At 37.6% G+C, this 24,657-nt stretch overlaps 1 protein-coding gene across 2 annotated transcripts in view; it reads right to left on the minus strand.

The window, feature by feature from the left end:
* Nucleotides 1-7,809: 7,809 nt before the first annotated feature.
* Nucleotides 7,810-24,657, minus strand: part of LOC121239228 (oligoribonuclease) — a 42,667-nt gene continuing 25,819 nt past the window's right edge. For both annotated transcript variants that reach the window (XM_041136410.1, XM_041136411.1), the window contains 6 exons: nt 24,386-24,462; nt 20,028-20,109; nt 19,863-19,918; nt 14,056-14,142; nt 10,163-10,253; nt 7,810-8,165 (listed from right to left, as the gene is read on the minus strand). In XM_041136410.1, the coding sequence (XP_040992344.1) occupies nt 8,044-8,165; nt 10,163-10,253; nt 14,056-14,142; nt 19,863-19,918; nt 20,028-20,109; nt 24,386-24,462 (515 nt within the window). In that variant the 3' untranslated portion in view covers nt 7,810-8,043. The remainder of the gene's footprint in view (nt 8,166-10,162; nt 10,254-14,055; nt 14,143-19,862; nt 19,919-20,027; nt 20,110-24,385; nt 24,463-24,657) is intronic.

Below are 24,657 nucleotides of genomic sequence, written 5' to 3' on the forward strand. Positions count from 1 at the left end.
ACTGGTACTAAGGCGGGTATTAGTGTCCGTAATAAGGACTCGGGCAAAATTAACTCTTCTTCCTTAAGCGTCATACTAGGGTCTGATCCTCCATCAAAGTCTGTGGTCTCGTGAACGAAACCATAAGTAGGCTAAACGGCTATGACGAGATTAATAATGAGAGATAATGCTACCAAAGATAAAACCTTTCATGAGAACACTGGACGAACACATATATGCGTGGCAAGGAATCACCATCACTCTTACAGCAAGAGCATTCGTTAAACATGATGAGAAGTCACCCTCTCAATTAGTATGTATATACATAAGCATGGCGAGGAATCACCCTCCCAGTACATTGCCCTTTCTTTATGCAAAATACATAAAAACACAATAGTAATATTATGGCGAGGAATAATCCATCCCCAAATCAGTATAAAACCTGTAAAAATCAGTATTCAGCCTATTTCAACCCAGTAAAATTCTTCCACCACATAGGTGCTCATCACATAGATATTCATCACACATGCAGGTATTTGTCACACAGAGAAACTTGTTGCACCGAGGATGCTTCTACCAAGCCAACCAAGTTGAGGACACCACCACGTGATACACTGAGAGATCCCACATCTTGACTATCAGGTTTGGCCAAATAAGACACTGTTCCACTCCACTCCCCACGAGGCATTCTCCTTCTCGTGTGATGTATGCTGGGAAATTCTCAGTCTCGTCCTATGAATATAGACTCACGAAAACAACCTCTCACTCAGATAGGAACATTATCACACCGAGATAATAGGTTCCCACATAAGATTTTAGAATCAGGTATTGAAAACATTAAAAATCAGTGAGTAAATATAGATATAAACTTAATGATTGAAATATATATTCATGCTTGTAGAATGAGGGGAGAAGTTACAGAAATAATGCAATGCCTTTTACAGGCAATATTCACCCCACATTACCCAGTAGTGTCTTAGAAGCTAACTTACATTCCTATGTCGGAAGTTCTTTCGTTTCCCTTGCACTCCTTGCTTTTCTAATTAGCTGGATTCATGAGCTCTTGGTGAATAAAGTCTCAAATGTGAGAACTTATCCCACATCTAGGTCCTTTAAATAGAGTGAGATTGTTAGATTTCTTTTCTAACCGATTTTTTACTCCAGATTTGCAATAAGAATTTCTTTCAATCCATCTCTGTCACACTACAAGATGACAGAGACAGACTGTCAAGCATGGTCTGCACGCTTGGTCTTCTGACTTTCCTTAAGTGTGGCTCGAGTTGTATTGCTACATCATACAACGTGATTCGTAAGCCTTCACCTTTCATTATTGAACCACTTTGGATGTGACCCTTCAGATAAAGTGTGGACTTCTGCTTACGACACTATGATATGAACTCGTATGAGTGGAATCCCTTGAACCTACAATCAATTTGAAAACTCACCCAAGAAAATCAAAATCAAGTCAATGGATGGAGAACCTAGACCCATTGAGAACTCGTTTCAAGAATCTAGATTATATTAAAATGTAGACCCATTGAAGAACCTCTTTCGAGAACCCAGATTATAAGGAGGAACATCGCAAAGGTTGTCATTTACCTTTGATAAGTTCAAAATTTTAATCAAGAATAAGAGGAGTAAACTCAACTCATAATGAATAAATTTATCAAATTTTATAAACTTCTTAACATGAGGCTACAAAGAGTATTTAAAGTAAAACCTAATTAAACCCTAGCCAAAATAAATCTTCATCTTCCAAAAATGCCCCTTGAGTGAATAGTCTCGCGTCTACAGTGCGGCTATAGTACTCGCTGTAGTAACTTCTTGAAACTCTAGTTTAATAAAATAATAACTTTTCCAACATGCCCTTGCATAGGCCCCCTTTAAATCCTTCCCATAAAAAACTCAATTATTCTAAACTAATAAAATAAGTCATTTAAATGAATTAAACAAGTTGAAAGCCTTCAAGTGCCTAAAGTCTTTAAGTCATGATGTTGCCCTCTTCTATAGCTTATCAAATGAATCAAAACTGGATCTTCATCCTTCAAGCCCATCTTGAATGTTGGGCTCATACTAAACTCGTCCCAAGTGGATTGCATCAATCCTTGCATTGGCTCCTTGATCTTCTTGGCTCTTGACTTTGTAATTGGTCCATCTGGAACTTGCAAATGATCTTTAAGACTAGGTTCATATTGGTGCCCATCATTCCCTCTCTCCTAAAAAGGATTCAACCTCGAATCTCCATCTAGATCAAAGGGACAAAGGTTAGTAACATTGAAAATAACATAAACATGATACTTACCTGAAAGATCCACTTGATATGCATTATCATTAATTTGTTCAAGAATTCGAAATAGTTCATCCAAGCTACTCTTGTCATCAGCTGGTAAGGGCATTAAAGCTAAAGAAGTAAATGGATTAAGTCTATAAACAATTTCAAAATGTGAAAATTGAGTAGTAGCATGAACACTCCAATTATATGTGTAAACTCAATGAATGGCAAAATTTACTCATTATACCAAAATGACCACTCCAATTATATGCAACTCAATGAAATGCAAATGATACTCTCGCAAACGTTTCAGCAACAAGTCAATGTATGGCAAATGATACTAGCACAAACGTTTATGCAACACACATAAAGTTTTCCTTATACCAGAATGACCACTCCAATTGTATGTAAACTCAATGAATGGCAAGCAATACTCCCCAAACGTTCATGCATCACGTTAATGAATGACAAATGATACTTCTACAAAAGATCATGTAATAAGTCAATGTATGGCAAATGATACTCCCACAAACATTCATGCAACACATCAAAAGTCTTCCTTACACCAAAGCTACCCAACAAACCACCATGTTTATCACACACAAGCAACTTAAGCATAAAACTAGTAGGCACACAAAGTCTATTATCTCTAAACAAGTACCAATCTAGTTTATGAAACTTACCAAATGAGGCTTTCTCACGTACTCCATATATACTAGCCAAGCCATCATCATTAACATACAATTTCTTATCATATTCAAGTCTCAATAACTTTGCATCTAAAATGATGACAAAGACATACCTTCTTGCTAAAACATCAACCATAAAATTCTTCTTACCTTGTGTGTACTTGATTACATGAGGAAATGTCTCAATGAATTGCACCCACTTGGCATGCATTCTATTCAACTTACCTTGTCCCTTCAAGTGCATTAAGGACTCATGTTCTTCAATGAAAGCTCGGGTAGGGATTGTCGCACCTGGCACAAAATTAATGTATTGTTCTATCTCTCTAATAGGTGGCAATCCACTAAACACACCACTAGGAATCATGACCTCATATCCCTACAACAAAGAAACAACAACACTAGGCAAAGAGTCGTTAATTTTGTTAGTATAAAAACTTGCCTTAGCATAAAAACTTAGTTTTGTTTTTCTGTTTCTCTCTTCAATCTCCATTTCTTCTTCCTCTCGTGGCACTATTCTTTTTTCTTGACTCTCAACCGCCTCTCTATTTTCTTTTTCACTCTCTCTTTTTCTTGATGTTTCAGCATCATTCTCTTTTTTCCTCTCACTCTCTTTTTCCTTTTCACTCTCTTTTTCCCTTTCACACTCCTCTTTTTTTGCACTCTCGGCCTTACAATTGTTTTTCAACTCGTTCTCTCTTTTTCTTGAGATTTCAGTCTCACCCTCATCTTTTTTCTCTCTCATTTTTCTCTCCTTTTTGGCCTCACTATTTCTTTTTTTCTCAATCTCACCTTCACTCTTACTTTTTAACTCAATCTCACTTTCACTCTTGTTTTTTAGCTCAATCTCTTTTTCATTTTTTCTTTTTTGATTACTCTCATTTTCACTCTTTCTTTTTTGAGCAACCTCACTTTTCAGTTTTAATTGGTCCCTATGGACTTGTGTTGGAGTTAAAGGAGCAAGTTTAATCATTTTTTTCATCCTTTTCAAAATTGTACATGTTCCTTAACCTATCATGGATCACTTTTCTATCATACGGCCACGGTTTCCCTAACAAAATATGGACAGCATGCATAGGCACTGCATCACAAAGGACCATATCCTACTTATTTACCCTAACCTCCCCACAATCACTCAACTACTGCAACATGTATAGTCTAGGGTGTTTCAAGGTAGGTAAATTCGATTTCTCAACTAAAGTAGTGCTAGCCAAATTAATATAACTCCTCAAATCAATGATCATACTACATACTTTTTTGTTGATGTGACATCTAGTATAAAAAAAATTTTCGCTCTGCTGCTCTGTATCATCTATCTTAATTTGTGTATTGAGTGCATGCCTAGTAACAAGAGAATCACCATACTCTTCTTTCTCACACCCATTTTCAACACTAGACTCACGTCATCTCCTATCTCTCCTGCTCTGTAGATTTTTAATTACCGTATCTTGATGATCCATCATTTCCCTCACTTCACCCAACACCAAGTTCAACTGCTCAAACTGTTGTTGCATGACTTGCAACACAAATGATGAGTTATATGTCATCCTCTTTGGTGATGAGTCACTCCTATGAAACATCCTAATGTGCTACATAAAAAGAATGTTAGTGGAAAATCTTACACACTCTCTTACATGTTTACACTCGAATAATGACACTCCACTCGTATTTCACTCTTAATTGATTTTTTTCCCGATAATAGTTTCACACTCTCTTGTCTTTTACCTCAATAGTTTTCCTGCTCAAGTTTTTTAAGAACTAGTTGAACTAAAATCAAGACAATACAACTTTATATTATTCCAACCAATAATATAGATCCAAGAAATAAGAACAAAAAATAAGAAATAAAATGATACGAGACTCAATGAATTTATACGAGGAAAATAGTAATTATAAAACAAGATACCAACTTGAAAGATGTATTGAACCCCTGTGATGATAAAGCTCAATCAATAAATATATTTCCTTCTCTTTGTTGTAACTATGCAACAACCTTTGAATATGCTACCTTTTTTTATCTTCTTCTTCTTCTTCTTCTTCTTTTATTTTTTTTTTCAATTTTTTTTCTTTTCTTTTCTTTTCCTTTCTTTTCTTTTCTTTGCTCTAATTAAATCACAAACAACAATACTCAATTGTGAAAATCAAGCAATTGAATTCAAACACACAAGAATTGACAATGAAATAGAAGTGAATCAATGGAACGACACTCCAAGCAATTGACAAACTTAGATATGCAAGAAACCCTAGAATTTTGAAACCCTAGGTGATGCAAATTTCAGCCAAATCAAAAATCCTAAGAATTTTGTCAACCTACATTTTGTTTCTTTTTTTTTTTTTTTCCAACCCTAAAACAATGAAACTCTAGAATCAAAATTAAAGATGCAAGAATTAAAAGATAGAATAAAACCTGATTGGAAACCTGTCTCTAATACCATATGAACCTGTAGGAGTGGAATCCCTTGAGCCTACAATCAATTTGAAAACTCACCCAAGAAAGCCAAAATCAAGTCAATGGATGGAGAACCTATATCTGTTGAGAACTCGTTTCAAGAACCTAGATTATATTAGAATGTAAACCTGTTGAAGAATTTGTCTCAATAAACTCACCCAAGAAAGCCAAAATCAAGTCAATGGATGGAGAACCTATACCTGTTGAGAACTCGTTTCAAGAACCTAGATTATATTAGAATGTAAACATGTTGAAGAATTTGTCTCAATAACTCAGATTACAAGGAGGAACGCCACAAAAGTTGTGATTTACTTTTGATAAGTTCAAAAGTTCAATCAAGAATATGAGAAGTAAACTCAAGTCACAATGAGTAAATTCATCAAATTTCATAAACTTCTTAACATGAGGCTACAAAGAGTATTTAAAGCAAAATCTAATTAAACCCTAGCCAAAATAAATTCCCATCTTTCAAAAATGCCCCTTGAGTGAATAGTGTCACATCTACAGTGCAGCTACAATACTTGCTACAGTAACTTCTTGAAACCCTAGTTCAATAAAATAATAACTTTCCTAACATGTCCTTGCATAGGCCCCCCTTAAGTCTTTCCCATAATAAACTCAATTATTCTAAACTATTAAAATAAGTCTTTTAAATGAATTAAACAAGTTGAAAGTCTTCAAGTGCCCAAAGCCTTTAAGTCATGTTGTTGCCCTCTTCCATAGCTTATCAAATGAATCAAAATTAGATCTTCATCCTTTAAGCTCATCTTGAATGTTGGGCTCTTGCTAAACCCATCTCAAATGGATTGCATCAATTCTTGCATTACTTCCTTGATTTTCTTGGCTCTTGACCTTGTAATTGGCCCATCTGGAACTTGGAAATGATCTTTAAGACTAGGTCCTTGTTGGTGCCCATCACACTATCACATTTTTTAGCCCTTCTATGTTATCTCGCAAAGTCCTCATGTCTAGGTTGGTCAATCCTTGATTGTTACTCATCCTAGGTGAGCAATCTTATCTCGCCTTGGGCGGGTAACTCTTGTCTCATCTGAGTTCACTAGCCTCTTCAACTCCACATTCTTGCCTTTACAGTAGGCGACTTTTCTAGCTCGCCTACCGTGGTCGAGAAACTCATCTCGACCTCGCTTTGGAACATATCAACCAGCCTCCAACAAGGTGCTTGCTCATCTAGATGTTGGACTAGCTGCATTTTATATGTCCCGCTACTGCTTTCCCTAGACCACAGAGTATTTCTTATCTTTTGCCTTCCACTCAACTCAAGAATGGTCTATTCCGTTTCACGTCAAACGGTTCCTCACATTAGTGGTCTTGTCATAACTGCCCAACCTGCTTACAGTTATGTTATCAAAACTGTAGACTTTGGTACAGAAGTAGATCTAAAAGTGATACTCGAAGAGGAAGAGCCAACCTAACCCAAGCAATAGCCGTAAAGGCCTATTTCATGTTGTAAACCTGTCCATTTATGGAAGCTATATTTGTAAATATTAGATAGGCGACCATAAGTATTTAAGGAATGAAGTGGTTTGTAGATATTGTGAAAGGGTAATGATAGCCGTACGTTTCCTTTATTACAGTTTTACTACCCAGCTATTTTTTTCCTTTTGCTCTTTGACCATCAATTTTTAAAATAACCATCAACTTTTATAAAATTGAATTGATTTTTAATTAAATTATATTATTACATTGATTGATTAAAATTTTTTTTTCTTCTAAATTATGCAAGAAAGTTATATTCTGAAATTTTTAATGTAGATTTAAATAACAAAGAGGAAAAAAAATAACTAGATAGCAAAGCAGTAGTAAAGGAGGTATAGGTGTATTATATTACCCATTCTGAAAATGTATTAATGTAAATACGGTGTTTTAGACTTGCGGTGCCATCACGTTTAGCCTCCTAACTAAATCTTTACCATTCTGTTGCAACCCGATTCAAACCTTGTGAGTCGAATTCCCCTTCACGGTATTTTTTGTATCCTCCGTTTTAGTAGCAGTTGAAGTTTCTTTTATTTAACGTGCAGCCTTAATTTTATCTAGTCGTATTATTCTTACTTAAAATCCACTCCCAGGAGATAAAAAAATATATACTAGAATTTCCCTGGGACTCGGGACCGCATATGCATCGCATATTGTGCAGCTTGATAGGTTATCCATGAAATTGAGTGCTTTTGAAAGATTGATATGTCGTTGAATGTCCAATAACACCAAAATTTATTTATTCAACCAACAGCAAAGTAACCTGAGAATGCATTCACGTAGACATTTATGATTACTTGCAAGATATTTAAATATAGAAGAGAGAAGAGAATCTGCCTATTTAGGACTAGCGTGAGAAAGAAAAATAGTGAGTATTACTGCCAACAAGTAGGAATTAAAAACTTCCAATGTTGAAGCATTAATCATAGAAATCAAAATACAGCCCATGAAATGGCCGTAGCTTTGCATAAATTATCATGGAACTGCCATATGTCTGGTTTGAATCCAAAATCAATTTAGAATCTGAGATTGTAAAACCAACAATAAGCCGAAGAATTTACACCTGACTGGAACCCTTCTTGAGAAAAGTTAGTGATGATGAAGGAATTTGAAATTGAAACTTTCCATAAAAAGAATCCAGCTGCAGCAATTTCCCGTTTGCGTCACTTCCTAGATTTGGATGCTTTGAAAATATTCTCCTTGTAGTATTTAAGTTCCATTATGCTTTCTCTGATATCATCCATGGCTCTATGTTTATTTTCCTTTGAAGGAGCTTTCTTCTGATCTGTGAAAATATTGATAACTAAATGAACACACCGCTTTACCAAGCTTAAAGTATGGACAAGGCTGAAGAACCCCAATGACGAATGCCCAGTTGTGCCCATACACTAATTAAAACTAATGGGAAGGGAGGAGAATGACTGACCAGTCACCCATGATACTAACCAACCCAAAATAAAAAAGATTAGAAGGCAGCAGAAATTACAAAGTATAAATCAACTTTTCTTACCAAGGGTCAAAACAGCAACATCCTGTCAAGGAATCATGTAATACCACATATCAAACAAGATATCAAATTAGGATTCATCAGTCAAGTGACCCTTTCTCCCGTAGGGTCTGAATCCAGACACCATAAGAACTAGGATTCATTAGTCAAGTGCCCCTCTCAAATATTTGTAGAATCCAGAAAGGGGAAATTACGACATCAACCCTCACAAATATCTGTTTTCCACTTTGCTAATTAAACCTCCATAGTATCCAACATCTTAATGCAGAATGCATCATAGCAGATAATATGTTATCGTGCGATAAAAAACTGAAGTAGACCAATTACCATTGGCTTACATGCACCAATTTGAGTAGAAAAAGGGATAGGAAGCAAGACCTATTGAACAGCTCAAAAATCCTAGTCAATTGTAAGGCATCAGAGTTGAGAGAATCCATTGAATACAGTATAATGAAGATGCTTACTGAGTATCAAACTCATGTTTTGTTTTTAACATGTTAACAGTATCAGGTGATAATCATGTGAGGATGAGCCCAGCCTATGGGGAGGGATGAAAGATGTGTTCAAATTTCATCTGGTAAAATAGGCCACCTTTTGTTCCCAAATTTCAGGAGATTTCCGAAATTTGCAGCCTTTTAATAAGGCATTGTTGGGCAAATGGCTATGGAGATATATCCCATAGAACATGGAGCTTTGTGTACAACAGTTTTGGACTCAAAGTATGGCAGAGCATGGGGAGATTGGTGCTCGAACTAGATGAGTGGATCAAATGGGATGGGGCTCTGGAAGCACATCAGAAGAGGATGGACTAAATTTTCTAGTTTTACCGTTTTTGAGGCAGGTGACGGGTTCCGAATCATATTCTGGCATGACATATGATGTGGTGAAAGGGCACTTAAGGAACCCTATCCAGACTTCTTTGGTATAGCAAGAATAAAGGAAGCCTCGATTGTGGACCTCCTTGACCAATATAATGGCACTCCCCAATGGAATGTCACATTTTTTAGAACTGTCCATGATTGGAGTACTTCATCTCTGAATTTTACAACCTAGTCTATTCAGTTCCTATGAGGGGGGAGGTGAAGACAAGTTTTTTTGGTGCCCCTCGCCCTCAGCGAAAGGGAAGTTCACAATACACTGCTACCAATCCATCTATAAGCATAATGCAAATCCATTCCCGTGGAAGAGTATTTGGAAGACAAAGGCCCCCTTAAAGGCATCATTTTCTGTATGGACAGCTTCTTTTAAGAAGATTCTCATTGTCAACAACCTAAGGAAACGCTGAATCATAGTCATGGATTGGTGTTGTTTGTGTAAAAAGAGCGGAGAATTCATTGATCATCTACTAATATATTATGAGATTGCCACGACTTTGTGGAATGACTTTTTTACTATCGTGGGTGTAACTTGGGTGATGCCAAGGGTGATCGACCTCTTAGCTTCATGGAGAGGTCTCCAAGACACTTCTCATATTGTCACAATGTGGAAGATGATTCCAATTTGCCTATGGTGGTGTCTTTGGAGGGAGAGGAATGAGAGAAGCTTCGAAGATTGTGAGCGGCCATTGGATAAACTTATATCTTTCTTTTTAACACTGTTCCAATAGTCGATTGTAATTGCTTTTAACGGCTTGTACTACTAGACCATCACTCCTAGGTGTTGCTCTTGTATATGATCCATGTACTTGGGCTTTTGCCTATTTTTCGATCAATAAAATCTTATTTACCAATAAATAAAATAAAATTCCAATAATCGAGGTAGCATAAGATTTTCACCTCTAGGATACCACCGCATGCATAAAGCTTTCACACTGCTAACATCGACAAGTACATGAGAGAAAAGAGCAGCCAAATCTGGCATGTATTTCTGCAAAGACACGTAGTTAGGATTAGAAAGAATGCAACATGCAGTAAGTACGCACCACAAGTTAATATAGGAAAAGCATCCACAGGTACCAAGCCAATAGCACGAAACCATGCTATAAAATAATGTTCTCAATACTCATTAGAAATAGAAGACAATAGACTCCACTGATATCAGGATCGGCAAGTGATAGTTGATATTATAAGGTCCAATTCACATTCTTTATAGAGTGCATGTAAATCAATGAGATAGCTACATTGAAAGGTAAGAAGACAAACATGCTGAAAACTAAACACTATATTGATACTAACATGGTGTCCGTAGGGGTCAGTACGAACCATTTTTTAAGTTAAACCAAAATACAATGCAATGGCCTTTTCAATTCTTTCATTTTCTTTTTATGCTATAGTTGAAGTAATAACATGCCTTGGGTATTACTGATGACAATGACAATATACATTATCAAGTGATGATTAATTAAATTTTTAGGGAGGTTTTGCAACTGAGGATGAACAAAAAAAGAAAAGAAAAGGAAAACATTGCACTTCTCCACCCTAAATTATGCATATACATTTGCACCATTTCTTTGTAAACGAAGAATAAGGAAACAAGAGAATTATGGGATAGAAACTTCTCTACCAATCAACTTGCCACAACGTGGCAATCTACTCGATATTCTTAGTTCGTTGATGAAAAGCTAGATTTGTGGCTATGTAGATTACTTCTGGATTATCATAAAAGAGTTTGAGGGGTGCATCCACAGTGCAATCCACTTCCCAAAGAAAAATTATTAACCATGTAATCTGACGAGATGTGTGGGACATAGCTCAATATTATGCTTTAGTGCTAGATCTTTTTTTGATAAGTAATCAAAAATTTTATTTTTTTTATTTTTTAAGAAAAGGCAACTTCAGCACTAGATCTTGCAGCTGTTTGTTTCTACTACTCCATGCCACTAAATTACATCCCAAGAACATACAATATCCGTGGTAGATTGCCGCTCTGAAGGTCAACTAGAACAGCCTACACTTGGATGTCCTTCAATATGCAATCCCTTATTATACGCAAAATCCGGCTCGGTTATTGATAGTGAGATCAATCGCCTCTCTGAAGAGAACTAGAACAGACAGCACCTGAATGTCCTTCAATTCGCAAATGGCAACTAGATTTATATATTAATCCACATCCTAGAGACCCTTTTTTAGATACCTAAGAGTACATCGTACTGAAACCCTAATGTGACACCCTCAATATCTCCAAAGCGGTCTAACCACATTTACAGAATAAGACATGTCAATTAGGTATTAAGAGTAAGATAATTAAAACTCCCACCAGCCTCCCATACTTATTTGGATCATCCATAAGCTCTCCCAGATTAACTATTAATTTATGGTTCAGAATCTTGGGAGTATCAATTAGCTTGGATCCTAATAGACTTTTATCTAGCAAAAGATCAAAAGTATACTTCCTTCAGAAATATTAGTATCACTAACCAGACCAAACAACGCTAGAACCAGGAAAATATCTAGATTTGCACAGATCCGAAGAATGAAACCCGGACTGTAGAAACTGCTTCAACTCTTTTAACTTTTTTGGTATCATTACCAGTCAAAACAATATTGTCAACATATACTACCGTAACACATGCTAGAGATAGAATGACTAATGAAATTGCACAACAAGAGATAGAACATAGAAGCTTCAGCCACCAGAGAAAACGTTTATTCAAAATCCACACCATAAGTATGTGCCTATCCTGTTGCAACTGATCAGGCTTCCGGACGTTTGACTTGTCCATCAAGTCGGTATTTGAAGCTATCCATCTATGGATATCCAATTATTTTTTTAGCAGGGGCAATGGAACCAGATCCCATGTACCATTTCAATTCAAAGCAGTCATTTCGTCCATAGATTTCCTCCAACCCATCCAAGTGAATGCCTAAGAGAAGTAGGAATAGAAATGGAAGACATCCCAGCAGTAGAACAAGAAAAGGGAGTAGACAATGCATGAAAGAAAGCGAGGAAAATGTTTAGCGACAGAGGTTAAGCGGAAAATGGTACTTTTAGTTCCCAACAAAGATATGTTCTCAATCTACTCAAAGAAACAGGGATGCTAGGAGAAGGTGATTTTAACAATTCTAGAAAAGTCCAATCCATATGGGGCCTATACTCAAAACAAATTAGCCAAGGTTACAATTGAAGCTCCTCGAAATCATTATAAAGAGTGAACTTCTCCTTCCCAAGTAATGTAGGATCTAATTCACCACTTCCCAATCTCCCCCTTAAACCATCTCATGTCGTTAGGCCATTTTCATAATAGGTGACACAGTTCATGTCCCGCACTTCTAGTTGAGTTTAAAAGGCACACAAGCCGCAATCCAACTACATGGGATGTATACAAGAAATGCGCCTATCTAGAAGAAGAAAAAGGTACAACAAAATCATGAAAATTAAGTCAATTTAAGTCTATAAAAGCTTTTCCAATAAACTGTCGAAAAAGAAAATTTTGAGGCAACAAGGAACCATTGTCCACACTGTTGCAATTTGCAATTTGTAGGCTGGCATTGGCACCAAGCCCTCTCCAGGAGTCAAAAAGGTCCACTATTTTTCCGGGCATGATGACCCAAGCCAAGCCAAACCAAACCATTTTGAAAAACCCTTCCACAGCACACTAGCAATAATGGAGTAAAATAGTCCTCCAAATGTATAGTGGATGAGTCCACTATCTCAGCACCACATATCATGTCAAAACCTATATCTAACAGTCTCTCAAGTCTCACCTGAAACGTAGTGTGGTAAGAAAATTTCCCTCAACCCTTGTGAATTTCTACACTACAACCACAGAAGGCCCTCCTACGTATTGAGAACACCATCAACCCCAAATACTTCTATACTTGACATCCACCTCTAACTGTCATAACGTCCAGTATGACATGGTTAAACACCTAAATTTCTAATTCAACCCTCCTAAGGTAACTGAAGTGCACATCCTAGTCCAGTTGACAAGATGATTCTTGGCAATACCCGCAATATTGCTCCACAAGAAATCCCATCGAAACATCTCAATACTATTTGCCGTGCCATCTGGGATAGGGAATAATGACAAGTACTACGTTGGTGGAGTAGATATAGTGCTTTTGATCAAAGTTAGCCAGTGACCTTTTCACAGGTAGAGTTGCTTCCACCAATCCAGTCTACGCTTCACTTACTTAGCACTGCCTTCGGGGGCAGTGCTAAGCATTTCAATAGTAAGGCTGCCATTCTACATCCATAAACGCTAGCTGGTCACCTTTAAATGATTCCCCTTCTTTCTTTCAGCTGCTACAAGAATGGAATATTCCAAAGCATTTGCTTTTGAAAGAATTTGAACTAATTGTGCCATATTCAGAGGTGCAAAAGAAAACAAAAGAATATTTATGGAACATTGTGGCGCATCAAGTCTTTTAGATTCTGCATGTGTTTTATATATTTGACATGATTAGCCTTTTCACTCCTAGTTATATGAAAGGAAAGTTGTATCACCTTCCCCACATATTACTTCACTTATCAACAACTAAACATTGGCATTCATTCCAGCTTCAATCATACTCGCAAACTTTTTTTTTTATAAGTATCATACAAAGAAATTTTGATGTCCATCACAATGTGTGTGCAGCATGCATGACTTGAGTGAAAATAACTATGCTTTATAAATGTATTTTTTTTTTTTATAATTAAACTTTATAAATGTATTTCAAATGGCCAAACAGCTGGAGAACAAAAAAAAACAAAAAAATAGTAAAAGACTGTAATATGTAAGATGTACCTTGAGAAATAGAAAATCCACATAAATAGAATTTCCTGCCAATAGGGGTGTGTATGTACCAACATTTCTCTTTACAAATTCCATAACCTGCAATGTTCAAGTTTATTATCACAATAACTAAAGGACCAAAACAGAAAATTAACAGCTCAACTAGAGTTTCAAGATTTTGAAGTTTTATTTACACCATAATAGAAGGCCTAGTAAAGCATGAAAACTCAAACCTACAAAATCTGATTCTAGGTGAAGCCAGAATGGAAAGAGAGAAAGGGATGTAATTATCAACAATATGTACAAACGAGAAATGTTTTAATAATGAGCACACTATGGAGGAAATCTGGAAATTCTTTGTGTTTTCTTTATTTCAATGGTTTTCAGCTTTAGTGCTTAATGGAGATTCAGCTCATGATTTTCTGTTTCCGTTTCTTCTTTATAGAATGCAATTAGGTGTTTTCTTTTGTATACTTCATGTATGCATGGGCTGCGCCTATTTCATTCGATGAATAAAATTCTTTCTTACTTATAAAAAAAAAAAATATATATATATATATATGTACAAACACACACATGTAGAATATTAAAAAATATATAAAGTGATTAATCCTGTATCATACAAGATTGGCACCATCAGGTTCCTTTGTGACCAAAAATTAGGACCATTCACCAGATAACCTGCACAACAAAGCACACTGATTTTGCTTCTGTTAAGTGGTAGGTTGTCCAGATTGATGCGGTTCATGGGCCCAAAAGTATGAATGCATTTTTTTAAAGGCAATTGAACATTATATCGAATAGCAAAAAGGCTTATCCCGAGTACACAAGATGTTTACAAGGAAAACACTTAGGAATAGAAAAACATACAAGAAATCGTGAAGACTCGGCACATTAAAATCAATAACAGATGCCAACAGAAACAAAGTATTGAACAAGGTTTTAAGTTCTTCCATTGTCTGCTCATGGTCTTGTCATCGATACGCATGATCTCGATAGAGGAGTATCTTTATTCCGGGCCCAAGATACAGCTTCTATTGACAGAGCGAAAATAGAGAATCTACATAAAATATTTGAAATATTTAAGAAGCCACAGACCCCACATCCTATATTTTTATCAGTTTCGAGTAGAACATTGTCAATAGGGGATTTTCTTGCTCCGATTTTGATTTCTGCAAACTGGACCAGTTTGTGATCCAGGTCATCCAAGAGCCCTCAAAAGCTCTATCATTCTTTTCCCTCCAAATACACCACACTAAGCAGATAAGAGCCATCTTCGACACTCTTACAATTTGGGGAATGCCGTATAACTCTCTCCAGTTTCTAAAGAGGTCTACTATCCTTCTAGGCATAATCCATGACAACCCAACTCTACCACAGAAGTTGTTCCATAAGGCTCTGGCAACCTCACAATGTAGTAAAAGGTGGACTACATATTATCTCCTCTTTCTGCATACAGCACAAAACAGGCACAATGATATGACATATCTTTACGTTATTGATGGCAAAGATCTTCCCTATGGAAGCTGTCGAAAAAAAATAAATAAATAAATAATTGCTCTTAGAGGTGCTTTTATCCATGAAACACTCCTCCAAGGAAATTAGAAGAACTCCTATCCCAAGGTATAAGAACCAGATAGAATGATCAGACAATAAACTTTCCTTTCTTAGAAGGTGTCCATAGAGTCTCATCTACACCACCAAGACATAATCTAGAAAGTACAAGAGATTAAAAATTTTGTGAAGGCTTCAACTTCCCAATAATGAGCTATCTGAAAGGACTGATATTCCACTGAAAAGAGCCATAGGAATATTCCAATAATTCGGCCACTAAAGTCTGCTACACACTTGGGATACCATATGCCTCCGTGAAAGCTCCCTTGAATGCCCAGTCTCCGCATCATAAATCATGACAACTTATCCCAGAGTCATCACCCACCAATCTGATGTGACTGCATACAGTCCACATTCCCTTTCCATATTTGTTCACCACCCCACTGCAACCCATATTTGTTAAGACAATGGAAGGTGGACATCATTTGTTTGATGGAGACTAAATTGAAGCTTATCACAAGTATTATCCGGAGTATTTGGGGCTGTCAGTACATAGGCTGGTCATATTTAGATTTGAATGGGGCATCGGGTGGAGTCTTGGTAATGTGGGATAAAAGGGTGGTGGAGAATCTCGATAAGTTTGTAGGGGAATACTTGGTGGGGTGTTCGTTTAAAAATTCTGAAGATCGTTTTTTGTGGGCATTTGCTGGAGTTTATGGTCCTAATTTGGATAGCGAGAGGCAGTTATTATGGGAAGAGCTTGGTGGGATGCCCCATGATGTATTGGTGGGGATTTTAATGTGACAAGGTTCCCGAGTGAGATCTGGGGAGGGGCGACAAAACCATGCAATGGTTGAATTCTCTGATTTCATATTCGACATGGATCTTATGGACATCCCTCTTATTGGGGGTACATCTACATGGCCTGATAATCATGCCTGGTCTAGATTAGACAATATCCCCAGCTTGGGAGATGCATTTTCTAGATGTATGCCAGAAAAGACTACCACAATTATGTTCATATCACTTTCCTATATTGTTGGATTGTGGAGGCATTCAAGGGGGACAAAGGCCCTTTAAATTCGAGAACATGAAGCTAAAAGCTGATGGGTTTGTGGAATTGATTAGAAAATAGTGGAGCTCATACCAGTCACAGGGCACTCCGAGCATCATATTCGCCGGTAAATTGAAAGTTTTGAAGAAGGATTTGAAGTTGTGGAATGAACATGTATTTGGCAATTTAGAACATCAAAAGAAGACCTTACTCCAAGAGTTACAAAGATTGGAGGGTGAAGAAGAAGAGTGCAAAAGCCAAGTCATTTCAGAATTAGAAAGGGTGATCCTACTGGAGGAGATTTCTTAAGAGGCAAAAGTCAAGGGCCTTGTGGCTTAGGGAGGGGGACAAATGCACAAAGTTTTTTCACTGGGTTGCCAACTCACATAGGAGGAATAATGTCATCGAGACCATGACCATAGATGGATGAAGAATCATAATGCTGGACAGTTTGAAGAGTAGCTTTCGGGACCTTTTGATTGGAGGCCTAGATTAGATGGTCTATCTTTTGAGGCCATTGATCAGACAAGTATGGTTTGGCTTGAGAGACCCTTTGAAGATGAAGAGGTACAATAAGTAGTTAGGAAAATGAACGGGACAAAGCTTCGGGCCCTACTGGTTTTACTATGGCATTTTTTCAAACTTGTTGGGAGGTGATGAAAGAGGATGCCATGCGGGTTTTTCATGAATTTGTCACTTTTGGACAGCAGGATCAAGTCAAGAGTCACAGGTACTTTATGAAATTAGACATGGAGAAGGCTTATGATCTAGTTAATTGAGAATTCCTTTTTTATTTGTTGAGGAGATGTAGTTTTGGGGAGAGATGGAGGGTGTGGATGGGGCATTGTGTGTCAACAGTTCGCTTCTTGGTTTTGGTGAATTGTGATCACGTGGGTTTCTTTAACAGTTCCCGAGGGTAAATCTCTCTAAAATGAAGCTGGTTGGTTTGGGTTTCATGCGCAATGTCAAGGGGCTGGCCAACATATTGGGTTGTGTGGTCTCTTCACTGCCTATGAAGTACCTTGGCCTTCCATTGGGAGCATCATTGGCCAAGACTATTTGGGATGAGGTGTTAGAGAAGATAGAGCGTGGGCTAACTAGGTGGAAAAGATTGTATTTGTCTAAAGGAGGTCGGATTACATTAATAAAGAGTATTCTCTCAAACATTCTCACATATTTTTTGTCATTACTTCCTCTTCCAGCTAGTATTGCCTCTCAGATAGAGAAGCTCCAATGAGATTTTTTGTGGAGTGGACTTGGCAACAAGTTTAAGTTTCATTTAGTTGGGTGGGATAAGGTGTGCTCTCCAATGAGGTGTGGCGGATTGGTGCTCTAATGAAGTTAGGGGGATATGAAGTGGGGCTATGGTTGTGGAGATAAAATTATTAAAGGGAAACATTATGGAAGGTGGTGATTGATACTAAGTATGGGAGTACAAGGAGGGGTTGGTGGTCTTTCTCTAGCAACAGTAGGCCGTGTTTGGGGATGGCAATAGAATCAATTTTTGGCATGATGTTTGGGTTGGAAATATGGCTCTTAAGGATACCTATCACTCTATTTTCATAATTGTACAGGAACAAGATGTTTTGGTGGCTGACTTGTGGAAAATTAGTAATGGTGGGCAGCAATGGAATGTTAGCCTCATTAGGGAGGCACATGATTGGGAAGTAGGGTGTCCTTGTTGAGTTCTTTAACTTGTTATACACCATTGGACCTATTGATACATTGGTGTATAAGTTGGTGTGGAAGCCTTCCAACAAAGGAAAATTTTCGGTACGCTCTTTCTATGAGACTCTCACTACTCAAGCTAATAATCACTTTCCTTGAAAGAGCATTTGGCAAAGTAAAGCACCTCCTAAGGCTACTTTTTTTGTTTGGACAATATCCTTAGGGAAGATTATGACCATTGATAATCTAAGGAAACGTGGGTTATCCTCATTTACTGGTGTTGTATATGCAGAAATAGCAGTGAAACAGTGGATCATTTACTTCTACATTGCGAGTTTGCAAGGGCCATATGGAATTACTTTTTCAGCAAAGTGGGATTAGCATGGGTTATGTTGGGGAGGGCGGTTGATCTACTAGCTAGCTAGAGAGGGATCATGGGGACACTACAGATTGCAGTTGTATGGAAGATGGCTCCCATTTGTCTACTTTAGTGCATCTAGAGTGAAAGAAATGCTAGAAATTTCGAGGATCGTGAGCGCTCCTTGGAAGAGTCTAAGAGATTTTTCTGGAAGACTTTATTTATGTGGGCCATTGCTATAGGAGTTGGCTCAAGTGGTAAAGGCCTTGGGCTTAGGGATGCTCCCTCTAGGTCTAAGGTTCAAATCCCCTTGATGCAAACAATCTCTAGGGGCTATCGGACTGAGGGATTTTTCCATTGAATTACCCGATCTGCACTTGCGGAAAACTCCTTGCCGAGAGCCTGTGCACCCTTGGGATTAGTTGGGACGCTGTTTCGAACACCCGGTGCCAATAAAAAAAAAATGGTCTCAACTTCCATAATTTACTTGTAACTGTTTCTAGATCCTAAATAGGTGTAATCACATGTATACTTCCTGTGTACTTGGGCTATGCCAATCTCTATATCAATAAAATATCTTCTTACTTATCAAAAAAAAAGAAAAAAACTATGCCAAATATGGGCCTATGTTCCAAAATGATCAATGAATGGTACAATGAAACCTCTTGGAATCATTGTAAAGAGTAAGAACCTCTCTCTCACAAGTAATATGAGATCTCATTCACCCTCCTATACTTACTGCAGGGTATCACAAAGTGATGGAGTCTATGGGGGACTATACATTGGCTTATTCCTATAGAAATGTCAAAGATAGTTTTTCTTGGGCTTTTGAGGGTGTTTGCGAGCCTAATTGTGATCGCAAAAGAAGTTTTTTGTGGGACGAGTTGGCAACATTACCCACTAATTGAGTAGTTGGCAGGAAGTTCCATGATGTATTGGAGGTGATGTCAATGTTACCCACTTATCTTGAGCCGGCATATACAATTTTCTTCCAAGTAGCATAAGATTCCAGACATGCATAAAAAGAACTATAATCTCAATATCTTACATATGAAGAGAGATAATATAATCCTGTCAAGGCTATTGAACGTAGTTAAATTAAGCTCGCATGCTAGTTAAATGAAAATATAATAAGAGAAAATTCAATATGAGTAACTTTCGCCACTTAGTAAGATTCTAACACACCTGCTTCTCAGCTTCCTTTTCACAAGTTGTGCTGTGGAGAACTTTCTTTGTCAACCCTATATTTATTTTAAACCATTAGTTATAGTTCCCTGCATGATATACACAGAAAATATGGCTGATAGAAAGACAATTTACAAGTGTCAAACCAACATATGCACCACTTACCGCTAGCTGCATGATGGTTTTGACACCACTCACCCATCCTATCTAAATTCTCTTTGCTTTGATGGATGACTAAATCCGGACCCTAAAAGAAGAAAAATAATTTGAAAAATAAGATAGAAGAATAATGGATGTAATATGATTTTCTCACCAAAGTTTTACATGTTATCTTCATGCTCATTTTTACCTGTAATCTTCATGTGCATGCTTGCTTTAGGAGAACATGTCTATTACAAGTACAGAGGAAGTATGCAAGAGAGACACCTTAGCAGAAAAAGAAAACATGACATAATACCTTATCCATTGTATCATCAACAAAATCAAGTTTTTCCTTCTGTTTAACCTCTTCAACTTTAGTTCGCAACAAACAATCACTGAATCTAAGGAGTGAGGTAAATAGATATAAGGCAGTTGGAATGAGGTAGAAAGAGCTGACGGGCAATTCAAAGCAAGAAAATGTCACAGTCCATGAATGGAATTCATGGGCCATGGGTCAGTTTGGGTCTATTGATTTACTTGTTGTTTCCCTTTATGTTATGTAAGGAAGTGGGCCATAGAGTAGCTAGGCCGTTAGCTTGTTATTTCCTTTTATCCAATCCGTTAGTTGTTAATCTGGGGTCATGTTTTACCAAGGCTAAGGCCTTTTTCAGATGTTTGGCAAAACTCTAGTATATATGCTCACTGTAGTGACCGAAAATGGGTATTCAAAAAGTTAATGAAAATATTATTTCTCCTTCTCTTATCATCTTCTTTCATTCTTCAATGGAGGTGCTCTCCTCGAAGTGAGCAATTTCTTTGTATTTCTCTTTATGCAACTTGAGGTATGTTACAAGTGGTATCTAGAGCTAGTCTTTCATTGGCATTGGCTTATCAACCCATGCAAATGGAAAAAATTATCGCATCTTTACTCAATATCAAAGAGCTAATAGAACACAATCTTCAACGCTTCGATGTTCTTCAACAACATCTGAAGGATTTTCGGGAGTCACAACAAAATGCACCAAGTATGTCAACAACCCCTTGACGATTTTGCTAGCAACTTTCAAGAAAGCTTCAACCAATTCGAAGATTAAATCTGTGATATACAAGAGGAAGATGCAGTTGTTGTGGAAGAAAAAAATGAAATCAAGCCCGCTCAGCTTATTCTTTCTTATGTTCCCAAAAATCCCGAACCATTCCTACCGTTCTCTGATCCTTCCCTAAGAATCTCGTGTCCATCTCTTCATCTCAGAAATTATTTTCTCTCTTCTTCCTTCCTGTCGGTCACCACTAGCAACAGAGACCCCATTAATCGAAAAAGGCCAAACCATCATATGGGAGTTTGATCCCGGTGGCATCGATCACGGCATTCAAGACTTCGACAGCTCTCTTTTCTTTCTCTTGCGAAGGCGAGAGGATGAACTCGCTCTCATTTCCATTCCATCTTGAGTGCGCGGTGACGTACCAGATCTATTCCACCACTTAGCCCGTTGTCATGCGTCTGATGCTCCGAGATTCAATGGCATTGACGACGGCAATTCGTCGCCCATTTTCTCCACACCAGCCAATACGCACCATTTCCCTCTCCTCGATCGGTCTCGCAACTCAGAAAAAGAAATCCCTCTACTACCATCTATCTAACCCATACGACATTTTGGCAGCAGAACTTGAACCAGTCATCACCACCTTGATTACAAGATGAAAAGCTCGTACAGTGCATAGCGGCGTCGGAACCTAACTTCTTGTGCTGCCAGCTAGTGAAGTACGCCGAAGGAGTAGTCTCCATGCCCACTGTTCCCAGCAAAGGTACCACACGACAGATTGAATTTCAAGTGAGGAAAATACAATGTGTTCACAAGCCCCTTCCAACCATACCCATCAATCTTGAAAATCTCATAGGTAAGAAGTTTTTTGTTTCTTTTATGGTTGTATTGCTACTGAGGGATATTGTAATCTATGGTGGAGGAGATGGTGGGGTCCTGTGGTTAGTTTTTCTCTATTCATCTGTTGAGTATATTAAAAATGGTGAAATCGATAAGATGAGAGTTGAGGTTTCTAAACAGTATTTTCGTGGGGTCGCAGATTGCTTTGAGCCTAATATGTTTGATGAAATGCTGGAAAGGTTTAGCTTGGGTTAGTGCATATCGTTTTTTAGAAGGCTCCTGGCTAAACAAAGAGTGAGGAAAATGTAGTAGAGGAGGTACCTCTCGTAATTGATGGCTCTTTGCAACTTTCGGCAACGTCTACATGTATTGGGGGTCACTATCATGTTTGGGACCAGAGGGGTTACTTATTGCCTGTGTTTTTCCAGTCGACTAAATCCGTATCTCTGGAAGCTTGCAATTAATTTGATCCCATTCCCTCGTCGGCACTCCTTTATGGTTACTGTTTTCAAGCAACATGCAGCTACACTAGCATTTCTTAATGCAAGGTACGAATCTCTTGCAAAATTGGTTGAGTATTTGAATTCAACTAATCTAAATGAGGTGGTTGTGGCTGAAATTCTGGGGGCTTTAGGAGCTAGAAATTTGGAACAATATGATGTAACTGTGAAACCAAAAAGGGAGTGATTATTGACGAAGAGTTTGGAAAGTATAGAGATTTAGTTATAGCAGTGAAATTGTTTGATGAAATGCAGCTTTATGGGGCTAGGCACCGACAACAGTGCCAGCATGCGAAGTTGTGTTGGCTAACAATATTGGACACGTTGTGGCAAGGTGCAACTGTCTCCATTATCTCTCTCTTTGGGCGTTGGTGCAGCAACATTGACATACCAAATCTAGAAGATCTTTGGACACTTGGAGTGGATATTTCGGTCAATGTAGACTTGGCCATGAACTTCATTAGGTGGACTTGGATTACTCCTGCAGCCATTTGGAGATCTACAACTATTACTTTCATTTGTGATGTCATCATTAATGCTTTGTCCTTATTGATTGACTATTGGGTGATCTTTCATGTTGCGGGTCCCGTTACATTATGGTTATGCATAAGTCCTCATTTTGTCATAAGTTATATTTATCCATACTATAATGTTCTGGTTATGGACTTGCTGGGACCCAGTCTTGTGGATCTTTTTGACTTATATGGTAGGAATCTTTCTTTGGAGATGGTTCTTATGCTTGTAGATCAAATGAAAAATCATGTTGAATTTGTTCATCTTAAATCATTTCTGCATCGAGATACCAAGATATCAATTCTAAATCATCGGAGGAATGATTTAGAATCCCTTGGATATGTCTTTATGTACTTCTTGAGAGGAAGTCGTCCTTGGCAGGGACTGAAAGTAGGAACTAAGAGAGAGGGGTATGAAGAAATTAGTGAAAAGAATATCCTCGTCTTTGACCCCGATGGTGGAAGCACTAGTATTCTAAGGGTTCAACAGCTTCTTGAGATCTACTATGGAAGTATATCCGCACCTTGTGGACAATGTACTTTGAAGGAGAAGAGTTTGTCACAGTCCATGAATGGAATACATGGGCCATGGGTCAGTTTGGGTCTATTGATTTACTTGTTGTTTCCCTTTATGTTATGTTAGGAAATGGGCCATAGAGTAGCTGGGCCATGAGCTTGTTATTTCCTTTTATCCAATACGTTAGTTGTTAATCGGGGGTCATGTTTTACCAAGGCTAAGGCCTTTTTCAGATGTTTGGCAAAACTCTAGCATATATGCTCACTATAGTAACCGAAAATGGGTATTCAGAAAGTTAATGAAAATATTATTTCTCCTTCTCTTATCATCTTCTTCCTTTCTTCAATGGAGGTTCTCCCCTCGAAGTGAGCAATTTCTTTGTATTTCTCTTTATGCAACTTGAGGTGTGTTACAGAAAATAAGGTAGGTGCAGGTCTGCACACCAAGCAAGAAAATGGTTAGATTAATTATCTAGCTCATACACCAAAAGGCCTTCTTGTTAGTAAACTAGATTTGAAAGCTATGCAAGCCTAGCTCTCCTGGCACTATGGTAGGATGCGCATTGTATATGGCATATGGCTGTAAGGACAGGTAATTATAATTTAAACCAAAATGCATAAAGCTGAGTACCCCCTAACCATCATCAAGAACCCCATAGTTGTCAAGCTGCAAGGTAGGATTGAAAGAAGGTTCTCAATTGGATTAGCAATTGGCTGTGGAAGTACATTTCATTACACCTTGAACAACTACAATAATCTAGTCAAAAGGAAACTAGATAACAACTTTGATATAAGGCAAGTTTATAGGGATAAGTTGAAATCGTATTGCCAAAAAAAAAGAAAACAGAAGTACATGACCACACATGTTTGAAAGAAAAATAATTTTTTCAAATAAAAATATTATAAGAATACAACACGAACAAAATAAAACAACAGTATGCAAGAAAATGCACCGATGAATAAGAACACACCTCCAATGTCTTGGTTAGTTTTCCATCGGTAATAATGCAAGCAATCTCCAGGATTCTATCAACTTCAACATTTAAACCTGCATAGACATGGACATACAGAAAGAAAAATGAGAAATTAAGGCTGTGTTTGTTTCAATGCAAAACAAGGAAAAATATATAATGTATTCGGATGAAAATATTTTCCGAAAGAATTGTTGATTTTCAGATGTTTTTGGTTGGCATGTTGAAAATGATGTGAAAAAGAATTTTCGGTGTTTGCATATATTGAAAAT

This window comes from Juglans microcarpa x Juglans regia, chromosome 7D (genome assembly GCF_004785595.1).
Source record: "Juglans microcarpa x Juglans regia isolate MS1-56 chromosome 7D, Jm3101_v1.0, whole genome shotgun sequence".
NCBI classification, from domain to species: Eukaryota; Viridiplantae; Streptophyta; class Magnoliopsida; order Fagales; family Juglandaceae; genus Juglans; species Juglans microcarpa x Juglans regia.